Genomic DNA, 14035 nt, shown 5'->3' on the forward strand with positions numbered 1-14035 from the left:
GGAGCACCAACTGCCCAAAATTCACTGGCAATGCCCCAAGGGTGGCTTTGCCCATATGGGGTGAGGGATGGGGGCCAGTGGAAGCCAAAGGGAGGCTGCTTTTCCCTCCTGTCATTCTGGGAACCCTTCTGTGGCCTATGTAGGTGACCCTTGCTCCTTTCTTAGTGCATTCCTGCCTGTCACACAGAGGCTCTGAATGCTAGACCCTGCTCTGCTACACCCAGGACATTAAAAGACAGCAGACCCTGGCCCTTTGTGGATTTAGTCACTGTTGGGACCAGCTGTGACCCTAAAGGTTAGCGACCTGTAAGGAGAAACTGTCTGGGACAGCGGATGTCAGCTTTCAGGGACAGGAGTGGGCTGCCCTGCTCACGCCACGCCCCACACACAGTACTCCGTAAGTGGGTGGCGAATGTAATGGGCTGCGGCCACGGGTACAAGTGAGGTCTGGGGCGGCCAGCACTAAGCAACCTGGCTGCTTCACCTCAGCATGGCTCTGTCATTCCCAACGCACCCTTGTGCTGCAGAAATACTCAGGAAATGATTGGAGGGGGGGGGGAGCCTGTTTTGCAAATAACCTTGGAGGAGAATACTGACATCTGCAATGTACTTTGACATGGGCCAAAATAATAAGATGGGTTGATGAATGGGAAAAGGGATGGACAGATGGACAGAAAGGGTTTTGTTAAAGCAAGTGCAAAGGTAGTACAATGTCAAGGGTAAGGATGTGGGTGGTGGGTAATTGGGTGTTCACTGAAATATATTTCAACTTTTTTGGTGTTTGGAAATTTTCATACTAAAATGTTTAAGAGAGAAAAAAAATGACCCTAGATTAAGGAAAAAAAAAAAAAAGATGCCAGCTGACTTTCGGAGCTGAGGAAGAGAAAGAAGATAACATGGGGGAGGTCAAAGAAGGGAATAAGGTTGGACTGACTCAGGAAGGGTCTGGTAGCACTGCACTTAGGTGACGGGAACAAACCCAGTGCACAGGCAGGAGAGCGTGGTAGCAGGCTCCGGGATCTGCTAAAAGGAGAGACCTACTGAGGACAGACACAAGAAGCAGCACAAATACTAAATGAGGGTCGCGATGACTGGGCCAGAGTCCTGAAACATTTCTCACATTTCAGGAGCAAACCCTCCTAAGGTCCAGTAGGACTGGGTCTGGGGCACCTTGGGTTCCTGACCTGGTCCCACCTCCTACCAGCTGGGTGGCCTTGGGCAAGTCTCAGGCTGAGCTTTCTCATAAAACAAGGCTAGAGTGAAGCATCCACCTCACAGGCTTGTGCCAGGATGACATGGGGTGATGCTTGCTAAATATCCAGCCCAGGGTCTGGCAAGCAGCCATAGCCAAGCTTGGAGCTGAGCTTCCAGACAAACCCTTGCCCACAGTGTGGCCTGATGGTTTTTCACTTCCCATAGTGGCCCGCTGTCCTAAGCCCCCAAGGGAGAAAAGGGGGCCTCGTCATGGAAGGTACCATCAGCTTGTAGCCAACACCCTTAAACTTGAATGCAATCAGCTGGCAAGTGTCAATATGTGCCCAAGTTTGAAGTCAGGATGCAAAAACAAAGCAATACCCTGCAGCTTTGCAACATAAAGTCAAATCAGAGTCTCCTCCTCCCCATCCTGGAGGGCCACGTCTCAGCTTATCTTTGCCCCCCTAGCCTCCTTTCCTGACTCAATGCCAAGAAAAGCTTTTATGGCACTGCTATGGGTAGAAATTAACTGCTGCCTTCTGGGATAACTGTCTAGACGGTGACTGGGGGTGAGGATTTACAGCTACATATAACAGTCCAAGGACTAACCCAGCTCAAATTAGCTCAAGAATAAAAGATATGTATAGACTCCTATGACTGAATGACTGACTTCAGGCACGGCTAGATCCAGGCATCCAAATGACACCAACAGGACTCGGTCTCTCCCTCTATCTCTGCCTCTGCTTCCCTCTCTGTGGGCTTCATTCCCCAGCAGGCTTTCTATACATCCACGCTGTCAGCCACCTGTGTCTCCCAGCATTCACAGCAACCACCCCCGAAGGATTCAGATTGGCTTCCACTGGGGAGACATGCCCACACCTGGAACAACCATTGTCAACGGGAACAGAGAATTCTGGCCCATCCGTGGGTTGAAACTGTCTGAAAAGGAAATGATGTCAGGCAGATTAAAATGAACAGTTGTTGCTACAGGTTTTGGGGGTGGAAATCTGAATGCTCCCTGTGCACTGCTGAACTGTTGGGAGTTGGCTGTTTCTGCACAGTTTGGGTCTGTGCACAGGTACCTCCTAAGTGTGGCTTAAGCCAAGATACCATGGGTCTGCATCATAAAAGAGTCTGGACTCTGGAGCTCAAACAGATCTGGATTCTCCTCCCAATTCTGTATGTGTCACCCTGGACATGTTCTTTCACCTCTTTGAGCCTTGCCTTCCTTGTCTGTAAAATAAAGGCAGTTGGGCAGGAGCAAAGCTCACACATGAAATAATACCTGGACCATCTCACCCTCATATCCTCCACAGCAGCTCCCTTTTCATCTTGTTTAGGGACTAGACATTCATATAAATTTCTTTCAAAGCCTTCCAGTGCTTAAAAGAAGCTTTTTTTTTTATGCTGGGGGTATCACATTTCATTTTTTCTCCATGTGACTGTCTCATTATTGTAGCACTATTTGTCGAATTTTTTTTGGGGGGGGGGAGGATGAAATGCATGGGCCAGGGATTGAACCCGGGTCTCCCGCATGGCAGGTGACAATTCTACCATTGAACTACCCTTGCACCCCTTTAGAGGAAACTTTTGAAAACCTCAGAGGCAGTTCAATGCAGCCATCAGCTTCCCTCCAGTGAACCCCAGCTACTCTCTGAATGCTCCTGAGATGGGAACTTACTCCACATCTTAGCTGTTATATGAGGATGGAGAGCTGCAGGGGAGCTGCCCATAGAGGCGGCCTGACTTCTGGGGTGCAGATGAGAGCCAAGTCCACAGTGCCTCCTTCAAAAAATAGTTTATTCCATACATTTTCTGGTAGGTTCTTCTGACCACTGTTCCCAGGTAGTAGCACCTAGAGCCCCCCACTTGTCTCTCCTTCCAAAAACCAGCACTAAAAACCTTCGCTTCCCAAAGCAGCACCGACCTCCCTGCCCGCAGCCCCACAGTCCTTGGGATGGGGCGACCGATGACTCCTTCCATGCCTCACTGCCCCCACACCACCATGGATTGTCAGGGCTGTCATAGGCGGATGGCAAGACTTTTATTTTCTTTATCTCAGGCATCCTCAAGCATCTTCATTTGTAGCAAACTTCGCTGGCCTCCAAATTGGCTGAGTGTAATGTCTGCCCCGAATTTTTGCAAACTCCCCTGGTTGTCAGCGAACTGGGACCTACTGGAGGCCCCAGTGCTGCTGGAGGCATCCGACGTCCTCCCCTGAGCATGTCGGCATGGTCCTCCCGTCTAATCCTTGGGGACTGATAGCTCTGCCTCTTGGGCCTGGTCCAGGCAACAGGTGAGGCAGTGGCAGTGGCTCAAGGCGGCCCTCCCAGGGGGCAGTGGAGACTGGTAATCCCAGCAGCAACCCTATGAGCAAGTTGAGCCCTGAAGTTTGGGGAGGGCTTCCCCTCCTCCTCTTGTCTTCCCAACCCAGCAGGACGATGCATGCCGGGATCAGTGGGGGGCGCTGGAGGGAAGGGGCTTAGTGCTTGTTCTCCATGGAGCCCAGGGGCAGGCAGAGGACCGTGAGACCTGCAAAAGGAACTCTCCAGATGCCCTGGACCCCCCACCAGGCAATTCCGCTCATTTGGCATTCCCTCTCGCGCGGAACGAACCTTTGCTAAGGCGGGCTAAGAATGGCCTGCCAATGGGCTGTGCCTAGCGATTCACTAGGGGCCATTGAGGTGGCGGGGGGTGGGGGGGATGCCACCTCATTCTCTTAATAAAAAATAATTCATACTCTTTTACGGATGACTAGACAGTATCCGAGAAAGCATCATTATAAAAATAGGTTTTCTTTTGTCTTGTCTGTATTTTTCTTCCCTTGGCCTATTCAGGCTATTGAAATATACAAGGCCCTTAAAATCAAGAGCTGATCTCAGAGTAAAAAAATAGAAGATTTCCATGATCTAATATAAAAAAGCCTGAAGAACACCTGGATTCTGCACCACTGACTGGTTCCATTCAATCAGTGATGCAGCAAAAATGCTGTCCTAAGGAGACAAAACAAAACAAAACTTCCTGCTGGTGGGGGGTGAGAAGGCCATCTCTGCCTGGGAGGGGGCGCTCCCGAGCCCTTCCTCTGCACAGGAGCGAGCTGTGTGCCAGCAGCCCTGCAGACATGCCTAGAGTTTTCAAAGAAAAAAAAGCAACCCCCTGAGCTCCTGGCGAGGGGCCGCGGCCTGCGGGTTGCTGTGGCTTCTCTCCCGTCTGTGGTCCTGCGAGCGGCTGGGAGGCGGGGGTTAGGCGGAGGCTGGTCAGGTGGAGGCCGGGCTCTCCATGGTGGACAGGAGGTGGAACACATGGGCCCGCTCGGCCGCGCTGATGTGCTGGCTCAGGTGGACCATGCAGTCCAGGGCCACCTCGGGGTTCTCCTGCACGAGGCTGCAGAGGAAGGGAGTGGGGGCCACCTCACTGAGAGGCCCCTCGGGTAGAGGGATCCTCGGGACAGGGTTCGATCACCCTCCAGGGTGGGTTAGAACCCAAAGCTGTGAGTCCCCTCCTGCTGAGTCACCAAGGGGCAGGAGGGGCTGGGGGCCTGGGCATCAGAGACACAAGCAGTGACACCACTCATCATTTGCTGCATAACCTGAGATGAGGCACTTCCCTGGACTTCAGCTTCATCCTCTGTGAAGGGTGGAACTTTGTTTCCCCCCAAAAGAGAGGCTCAACCTGTGAATATGAATTTATCTGGAAACAGGACATTGCAGATGGAAGGAGGTTCAGTTAAAGTGAGGTCCTACCGGAATAGGGTGGCCCTATAGGCACCAGGGTGCCTGGTGTCTATAGGGAAGGGAGAAGAGACACAGACACGGGGTGCAGATGGCCATGGGGCAATGGGACAGAGACTGCAGGGCTGCAGTGGCAAGCCCAGGAATGCCAAGGATTAACATCAAACACCGGAAGCTACAAGAGGCAAGGGGGTTTTCACCCCTACAAGTTTCAGAGAGAGCATGGCCCAGCCAAAACCTTGACTCCAGACTTGTATCCTCTAGAAGGAAGTTGTTTCAAGCCACCAAGTGTGTGGCACTTTGTTACAGTAGCCCCAGAATACCAATACACCCTCCAGATGGGGGCCCTGTGCTCCACTATCTACTTCACCATGGGAACAGGGGGAGCAGACCCCAGTGCGAACACAGAGAGCAAACTCTCAGGAAAAGCCTACAAGGAATGGGAGCCAGGACCCCTAAGGCCCCCTGGTTCAGAATTTGGGTTCAATAACCAACCACTCTCCAACCATGACCTCTCGTGTACTGCAACAGGAGCACGGACTGCAAGCCCAGTGCGGCCCTGTGCAGGGGCAGTGGGCTCTGGGAACTTGGGGCCACTCCACCCCAGGCCACGAACCTCAGTACTTGCAGATGGGACCTGAGGTGCTGGATGGCACAGAGTGGGATGGGAGGGGTGGCCCAGCCTGGTGGCTACGAGAGGCCGTGCTGGAGGGAGGCGGCCGGATTCAGTCTGGGGAAGCAAGTGGGCAGGCGGAGAGGTGGGGGCGGCCACTCACCCTCGGATGGTCTTGAGGACAAAGTCCCGCTTCAGGCACTTGATGTTCTCGCGGAGGGGGGAATGCGGGCCATCCTGCCCCTGCCAGTGCTGCTCCAGCCACTGCACCACGGCTTGGTTGTTGTCCCACAGGTAGGCCTGGGCAGGCAGCCGGAGAGGGAGGGCACCGTGACTGGGCAGACCTGCCCTCAGCCCCTCACGCCCACCCCATCGCCCCCTCATGCCCGCATACCCGCCAGCCCCCGGCTCCCCACCAGCCCACACCCATGTGCCAACACCCCTGCCCTCGGCAGCCCCTCCTGACTCCCCCCAGCCCCTGCTGCCTACCCCCTCCGGCCCCCCCCCAGCCCACCTTCACGGCCCCTTCCATCTCCATGAACCAGCGGCGCAGCATGGCCTGGATGTGCACGTGGCTCTGCTCGCCGCTGGCCTGCAGGATCTCCTGCCGGACCTGGTCCTCCAGCAGGAGGCGGCGCAGGCGCCAGTACAGGAAGGTCCGCGCCGTCCGCCACTCCAGGATGTCCTGTGGACAAGGGCGAGACACCGGCTCTGATGGCTCTCGTTGGGGAGGGAGGCTGCAGGCGCCGGGCTCCGTGCCGGACACCTGATCGTTCCCCAGTGACAGGCACAGAAGCGGGGGTCGGGGGTCGTGGAAGCCTGCACCCAGGAAGTGGCTGGGCCAGGACCGTGGCCCCCGGTCTGCCTGCTGCAGAGTACCCAGTGCCTCAGCCAGGCATGAGGCTGTCTCCTGCAGCCTCAGGTGCAAAAGAGTCGCCTATGCAAACCTGGCACCCACCTCCACCTGCGCTGAAGCAGAGGCCCTACGGACTACAGTCGGCTAGGGGTGGAAGGTGACTGCGGGGTGGCCCCCTGGAGACAGGGGATTCGGGCAGAGGGTGGACAGCCAGAGGTGGGGTGCTGGGCCACACTGGCCGGGCAGCTAGGAACACAGAGGTCAGAGTAGTGGTTCCCAAACTGTACTGCCTGCTGGAATTTCCTGGGGATCTTTCAAAAAGATCCCATGCCTAGACATTTAGATTTCATTGGTCTGGGGAGCAAACTGGACATCGGGGTTTTATTTTAAAGCTCTCTGGTTGATTCTGAAGGGATCCCCACTGGCCCCCTGAACCCAGATCTGCTCCACGTGCTGGAAAGCAGGATGGCTCATTCACATCCCACTCCCCAGCCGCCAGCTCTTACCAAAACGATCCCTTTTTCTAGCATCCTGCCCGGTGTGTCGTGGAGGTCGGCGAACTGCACTGCCACCTGGCGGTAAATGGGGAGCAGCAGGTCCTCCCGGGTCTTCAGCTGTCCTTCCAGGTCCCTGCGGTCCCTGTCGGAGAGCTCGGACGCCCCTGAGGGGAGTGGACAGGCTGGTCAGCTTCACCCCGGGGCCCTCGCGGGAAACCACCAAACACAGCACGGGACCTTTGAGTGTTGTTTGTTTTTTTTTTTAAGGGGACACAGACCAGGGCTGGCCGGACAGACCCTGCCCCAGGAGAGGCCTTGCCTTAAAAGGGGACACAGACCAGGGCTGGCAGGACAGACCCTGCCCCAGGAGAGGCCTTGCCTTAAACTCTGATGCCGCCCCTAAGACGAGCTGCCCAGGCACTCTCAGAAATGCACTCACAAGTTGCACCTCTAAATCAGACCCCTTTTATCAGACCTGCTGTGTTTGGAGGATACTATCAATGACTATTTCTTTTTCCATTCCAATTCAATTCTTTCTTTATTTTTCCTCATTTCCAAACATAAGAGCGCCAGTATGCACTCGAAGCATCTTCCTCACGCACTCATTCTTCTCTTTATAGGCACTAGATATTTCAATTTCTATTTTTAATAAACATTACAAAATACAGTAAGGAAATAGTATAAGCAACTCTACGTCAATGCAACAATCTAGATTAAATGGGCAAATTCCTTGAAATACAACCACTCCAAAGCTTGCCCAAGGAAGAAACAGATAACTGAGTAGCCTTATAGCTAATGGAGAAGTTGGATTTGTAGTTAGAAAGCTCCTACTAAACACTTAGGAGAAATAATACCAATTTTACACAAAATCAAAATCGAAGATGGAAAACTTCCCAACTCACTCCAAGAGATCAGCATTCCCCTGATAACAAAATCAAAGAAATTGCACACACATACACACACACTGTAATAATCTTGTGATCTGCACAACTATTAAATCATCACCACCTAATACAGACATTTAAAGAGAATCATAGCTATAGAGTGCAAGTGAGACAAAGCTATCATTCAAAAAGAACTGGTAAATACCGTATGTCTGATTGGAAATTCTAAAGGGGCATTTGCTACCAAAATTCTGACGTTCCTTATAGGCCCCCAATACTTCAATTGTTATGTTTTCTGTGTGCAGACAAATTCACTATAGCATATGTATGTATTAAGGGGTTGCTCTGCTATCTGTGAACACTTAAAATATCTTACACTCTCTGTGACCATGCTGAGCTATGTCTTCTTTCTTTTGGGGGGGTGCTGCATGGTCCAGGAATGGAACCATGGAACCTGGGTCTCCCGCATGTTGGAACATTCTAGAAACCTCCATCAATGGAGCAGACTGAGCCTCTCAACCCTGAGAGGTGATGTCTTTTGGACCCTCTCACCTAGCTGTTCCACAAGCTTCTTGTAAGCAGGGTCGATCCTTCTCATGGCCTTTATCAGATCTTTCTTTCGGAACTTAATCTCCACCATTCCCTCTGGCTCCAGAACACTCCCTCTGAAAAAAAAAAGAGGCAGAGACAGGGGTCTATTTCAGATAAGGACTAAATTTGGGGGTGGAGGCAAGAGAGTCAGAGAGCTGGGGTTTAGTACTGAGCTCTTTAATCAAATCTGTGTGACCATGGGCAAGTCACTTTCCCTCTCTGGGTCTATGTTTCCATATCCATAAAATGAGAGAAGGCCAACTTTTTAAGTAAAGTTTTATGAACTCCAGAAGGTCTCTTTCAGTTCTAAGAGTATATGACTTTCTCCATAACCCGAGAGCATATGACTTTTGTCAGCACAGCCCTTTGGCTCTTTAGCTACAGTCCTTTCTTCTGTTTTTTTAGGGTAAGTGGTTAAGAAATTTATTGCATAGAAAGGAGCATGCAGGAACTTTTGCAAGTAAAGAAAGATGGAGGGCGAGAGGCAACAGGCAACGTGAAGCCATTTGCTTGTGTGTGTGCATGTGTGTTTAAATGTTTTTATTTTTAAATATAACATATATACAAAGAAAAGAAAGAAAAAGCCATCATTTTCAAAGTATATTTCAACAAGTAGTTACAGAACAGATTTCAGAGTTTGTTATAGGTTACCATTTCACTATTTCAGATTTTTCCTTCTAGCTGCTCCAAAACACTGGAGGTCAGAAGAAATTTTTTTTTCTTTTTTTGTGAAAAATAACATATATACAAAAAAAGCAATAAAGTTCAAAGCACATTGCAACAATTAGTTGTAGAACAGATTTCAGACTTTGGAATGGGTTACAGTTCAACAATTTTAGGTTTTTACTTCCAGCTGCTCTAAGATACTAGAGGCTACAAGAAATATCAATATAATGATTCAGCAATCACATTCGCTTGCTAAACCCGACCTTCTCCGTATAACTCCACCATCACCTTTGATCTTTCTCCCACTCTTTAGAGGTAATTGGGCTTTGCCCATTCTCACTTTTTCATGTTGGAAGGGGCTGTTGATAGCATGGGATAGGGGAATGGAACTAATTGATGTTCTGGAGAGGCTGGCCCCTCTGGGTTTCAGGACTTATCTGGACCAGGGACCCATCTGGAGGTTGTAGGTTTTCTGGAAAATTACCCTAGTGCATGGAACCTTTGTAGAATCTTATATATTGCCCTAGGTGTTCTTTGGGATTGGCAGGAATGGTTTGGTTGGGGTTTGGCCCATTTGCTTTAATAGATTAGCTTTACTTATTCTTCCTTCCCTGTTCGGGGCTCTTCTACCCTCCCCTCTCCCCGCGGTGGTGCCTGGTAGAAGATAGTGCATTTAGGTGCATGGGTTGGTTTCACCCTTCTCTGTAGATGACTCACTTGGTAGTGGGGTTGGAGGGTCATTTGGTTCTACCCTTCTCCGAAGTCACTGTTCTTTCTGACTTTCCTAATTTCTGCTCTCCTAGAGCTGGGGACACTCTTTCTGATCTCCTTAAAGCTCACACAGTCATGAGAGGCCAAGAGGGCCCTGGAGAAGCTGCCCTCCCATTTCTAACCCTCTCTCCCCCAACAGGGACGCTCCTCCCGCACTCCTTTTTTCACTGCCTTTGAAAGCCTGGGAACCCTGAAGAATGCTCTTTGTAGCTCTGAGCTTCCTGGTAGCCAGGGTGAAAAATTAATGATGGCCCCATTCGAAAATGCTTGCTGTCCTGAGCCTTCCAGAGCCATCCTGCTGAGCTCAGCAGCCTCCCACGAGAGTCCAGGCACCTTTAAGGCAGGACAGGTTTAATCTGTTAGCCATCAGATCACAACGTCTAGTATAATCAATGCCTGGTAAACAGGAGGAACTTGTTTCTTGTTTACATTAATTTAGTAAATATTCGCTAAATGAATGAATGAAAAAGGGAGTACACATAGGAAAAGAAGAGGCTATATCTTAAGCAAAACTATTCTTGAGTCTTCCATATTCTGCAAAGCACCTTGCACAGTGCCTTCATTTAGGTATGCACTCAATCCCTGGGTTCAAGCATAAATAATGGTTTTTAGTTCTTCCTAAAAAAGGTGCTGAGAAGCTTTTTCTCCCCTGAAGAACTGCTCTCCTCTCATGGGTACTTACCCAGTCATTGGTTTGGCCCATATTTCTCAAGCACCTTCTAAGAGTCGGACACTGTGCTAGTCACTAGATTAACTGAAGAGAACGCAGCCCCTACAAGAACTTCGGGAGAGACAAAGAATCTAAGAAAAGTAAGGTGAGTCACCATATTTTCCTTTTCATCCTGGCAGCCAGGAATCTCAGAGGCTTTTGGTCTTTCTATCTTTGGTTGAAAACTTCCTGGGAAGCAGCAGAATATATGTCATGAAAAGATGGCCAACAATCCAACCACACAGTGGACACTAATTCCAGCCCGGTGAAACCAGAGGCTCTCTGCCCTTCAGAAACTCAGAACACCTCCCATGATTCTCAGTCAGTGTCTCAAAAGGGATGGGCCCCAGGGAATGGGCTAAGCCAGGTCAAGGGCAATGCACTCACCTGCTCTCTTTGTCAGCATACATTTCTATGCACAGGGGGTTGATGGTGGAATCCACAACCACCCAGGAGCCTCCCCGGAGCTCCGCGTAGGGTGGGATGTAGATGAGAATGGGCTGTTTGTACTGCCTGAGGCCATCCACGATGTAGGCACCAAACTTCAGCACCTGGTCATACATGTCTGAAAGGCCAAGCGGCCGCTTGGTTAGTCACCTTCACACCCCATGCCCATTGCATGCGAAGCCCCCTGCCCTACATGCCCTGAGGACTCCCGAGAGCACATGCACAGGGAGGTGCCATGGAAAGAGCATGGACTAGGAGTCAGGAGGCCGGCCTAGACCGCTCCCAAAGTGGCTGTGTGACTGTGGACAAGTCACCCACCCTGCCTGGGCCTCGGTTTCCTCATCTGCAAAAGGAGATGCAGGGATCAAACAATCTCCAAGATTCCTTCGAGCTCTGACTCTGAAATGCCACCGCCTGGGCCCACCACAGCTGGTCCCCTGGCCCCTCCACAATAATAACACTGGCCTTCCCTCCCGCTGACAGACAGCGTGGTCCTTGGCTTCTGCAGAGAGGTGTCCCTCCAAACACCTGGGCACACAAGGGGGCAGCAAAGATGCAACCACAAATCAACGATAATTGCTGTGTGCCAGGCCAAGGATGAGCTCAATGAATCCTCATCTCAGCCCCATTCTCACTGGCCTTCTACAAAGGAGGCTAAGAGAGGCCACCTGGCTAGCAAGTGGGAGGCAGCAACCCCCCAGGCCCACCCGCCTCCAATCCAGCTCTTCTCAGCAGCACGCTGAGGGCCACTGTGACGATCAGGTCCGCATGTCCACTTGGCCAGGTGATGGGGCCCAGGTGTCTGGTCAAGGAAGCAATGCCTATCTGTTGCTGTGAGGACATTTTATGGACTTAAATCATGAGTACATGGGTTGTATCCAAGGCTGATTACATCTGCAATTGGCTAAGGGGAGTCAATTGTCTTCTGCAACGAGTGACACAATCTAATCACCTGAAGGCCAGGTGAATTCAGAAGAAACACTCTCTCTTTCCACTTCAGTCAGCCTCTCCCGGGAGTTGGTGAGGGCCATCACTGGAGCTGCCATTGCAGCCTGCCCTACAGATTTTGGACTCAACATTCACACAGTTGCATGAGGCCCTTTTATAAATCTTGTATTTACAAATATATCCTGTTGGTTCTAAATCTCTATAGAACCCTGACTTATACAGCCACGGAGTCTTGAAATGTGCTTGGGGCCTAAAGCAGGTCCTGTTGTGAGGCCCCATGAGGCTCATGACAGCGAAGGCAGGGTTGACGTGGACTCCTCAGTTTATCAGGTGGGGAGGAAACTGCCCAGGTCACCTGGCAAGCAAGAGCCAAGGTGGGGAGAAGGCCAGGCCTTCCTGCTCTGGGGGCTACCCACCCTGCTCTGCCACTCACAGTGTGACCTCCAGCAAGCCACACCTCTCCTGCAACCCTCGGTTCTTCAGTATAAAAAGAGGGCAATGGTACTGAACAGTCTCCTGAGCTCAGGGTTGCTGGGGGGCTCAGCTAAGGCAACCACGAGAACCTACAAAGAAAAGAAAAATAACACTGCCACCCCAAGGGGGTGACCATGGGGGCTGGCCTCACCTTTCATGCCCCCAGAGAAGCCTCTCCAATTGGCAAAGATCATCAGGGGCAACTTCTCCCGGTTGAAATCCTTGATGGCCTGGGCTGTTTTGTAGGCCGAGTCTGGGAACCACACCTGGCCTGCCTGCTGGATTATCTGTAAAACAGGGACATCTGGGTTAGACAACTCTGCAGAATAGCAACCCAGGGACATGCGGACAGCTGCCAAAGCCTCACCCTAGAGGGAGAGCCAGAGCTCAGAAGGAGGGCTCTTCTGGGTCACAGTTTGCAAAGTTGTCCACTGAGGACTTTGCTCAATCCCCACACTGTGGCCCTGGGATCCTGGTACCCCCATTTCCAGGTGAGCTGTCTGAAATCAGACAGGTGCCAAAGCAAGCTAGCTGAGGCCACACTGTGTCAGCAGCAGTGCTGGTCCTAGGACTCTAGCCTCCGACTCCTGAGTTCTTTGTATTACAGAAATATCAACAGGGGTCGGGGCGAGGGGCAGGAGAGGGATTCCCAGGGGGCTCTTATCATCCTCTGCTGAAGAAAGAAAGACAGAACACATATGCATCTTGTAGAAAGTGCCAGAAAAATTGGAACCAAGTCCCCTCCAGGACCAGAGCTAGTACTGAGTCTTCTGCCTCTCCACCTAAGCTGGGAAGGTATGTCCACTCAGCCCAGGGCCCTTTCAGGTTGGCAGACCCAGAGGAAGAAGCTGCTGCACCCCCCTCCCCCGTGCCCACTCACCTTGGCCTCAGAATCCAGGTTGGCAGGGTCCGCAGGGATGGCCACCTCCACGGTCCGCGTTTCCACGGCGATCACTCCGACAGGGATGCCCCCCAGCCTGGAAGGCAGAGCCCAGGGGAGCCCAGGTGAGCCAGGTGCTGGACAGCACCCCCAAGCCGGCCTCAGGGACAGTGGGGCCCGCCACCCTCCCCCCCAGCTGCGGTGCTGCAGGCGTTCCCAGGTTGTGTGCACTAACGGGCGGGATTCGGGCCCGTGGGGGAGGACACTGATTTCAACCTGGCTGATCATTTTATTGGGAGGCAAAGAAAAAGACCTAATGTGATAAGCGCCTCACCAGCTGGCAGCCCAGGAAGATTCTGCATCCAGGCTGAGCCCTTGGGGGGTGGGACAGTGCAGGGTTTAAAGCAGTACCACCCACTAGAACTTCCTAGGATGAAAGGCCACGTTCCCCTTCCGTGCTGCCCAATGCTGCAGCCACAAGCCACACGTGGTTACTGGGCACTTGAAATGTGCTGAATACGACTGAAAAACTGACTCTGTAATCCTACTCGATTTTAGTTCAAACTTCAGTGGTCACGTGTGGCCAGCAGCTACCATCGTAGGTAGCACAGGCCTAAGTCATATCTGGGAAGAGCTGAGGGAGGTGCAGCCTGCAGGCGACTCAGCTCGGGGACGTGGTGACACCACTAGCAGTCATCACTTGCTCCTGGTGGCCGGTGTGATGCCGAATGCATCCCCACCATGCCATCCTTGCCTGATCTCCGAGGGAGGTGC

General features: G+C 51.9%; 1 protein-coding gene across 15 annotated transcripts in view; it reads right to left on the reverse strand.

Moving 5' to 3' along the window:
• Positions 1-2977: 2977 nt before the first annotated feature.
• Positions 2978-14035, reverse strand: part of ACACB (acetyl-CoA carboxylase beta) — a 171332-nt gene continuing 160274 nt past the window's right edge. For all 15 annotated transcript variants that reach the window (XM_077160094.1, XM_077160093.1, XM_077160095.1 and 12 more), the window contains 8 exons: positions 13262-13358; positions 12533-12668; positions 10900-11077; positions 8328-8440; positions 6901-7055; positions 6053-6223; positions 5702-5838; positions 2978-4578 (listed from right to left, as the gene is read on the reverse strand). In XM_077160094.1, coding sequence (XP_077016209.1) covers positions 4452-4578; positions 5702-5838; positions 6053-6223; positions 6901-7055; positions 8328-8440; positions 10900-11077; positions 12533-12668; positions 13262-13358 — 1114 coding nt within the window. In that variant the 3' untranslated portion in view covers positions 2978-4451. The remainder of the gene's footprint in view (positions 4579-5701; positions 5839-6052; positions 6224-6900; positions 7056-8327; positions 8441-10899; positions 11078-12532; positions 12669-13261; positions 13359-14035) is intronic.

The sequence above is a fragment of the Tamandua tetradactyla genome, chromosome 5, assembly GCF_023851605.1.
Source record: "Tamandua tetradactyla isolate mTamTet1 chromosome 5, mTamTet1.pri, whole genome shotgun sequence".
Taxonomy (NCBI): domain Eukaryota; kingdom Metazoa; phylum Chordata; class Mammalia; order Pilosa; family Myrmecophagidae; genus Tamandua; species Tamandua tetradactyla.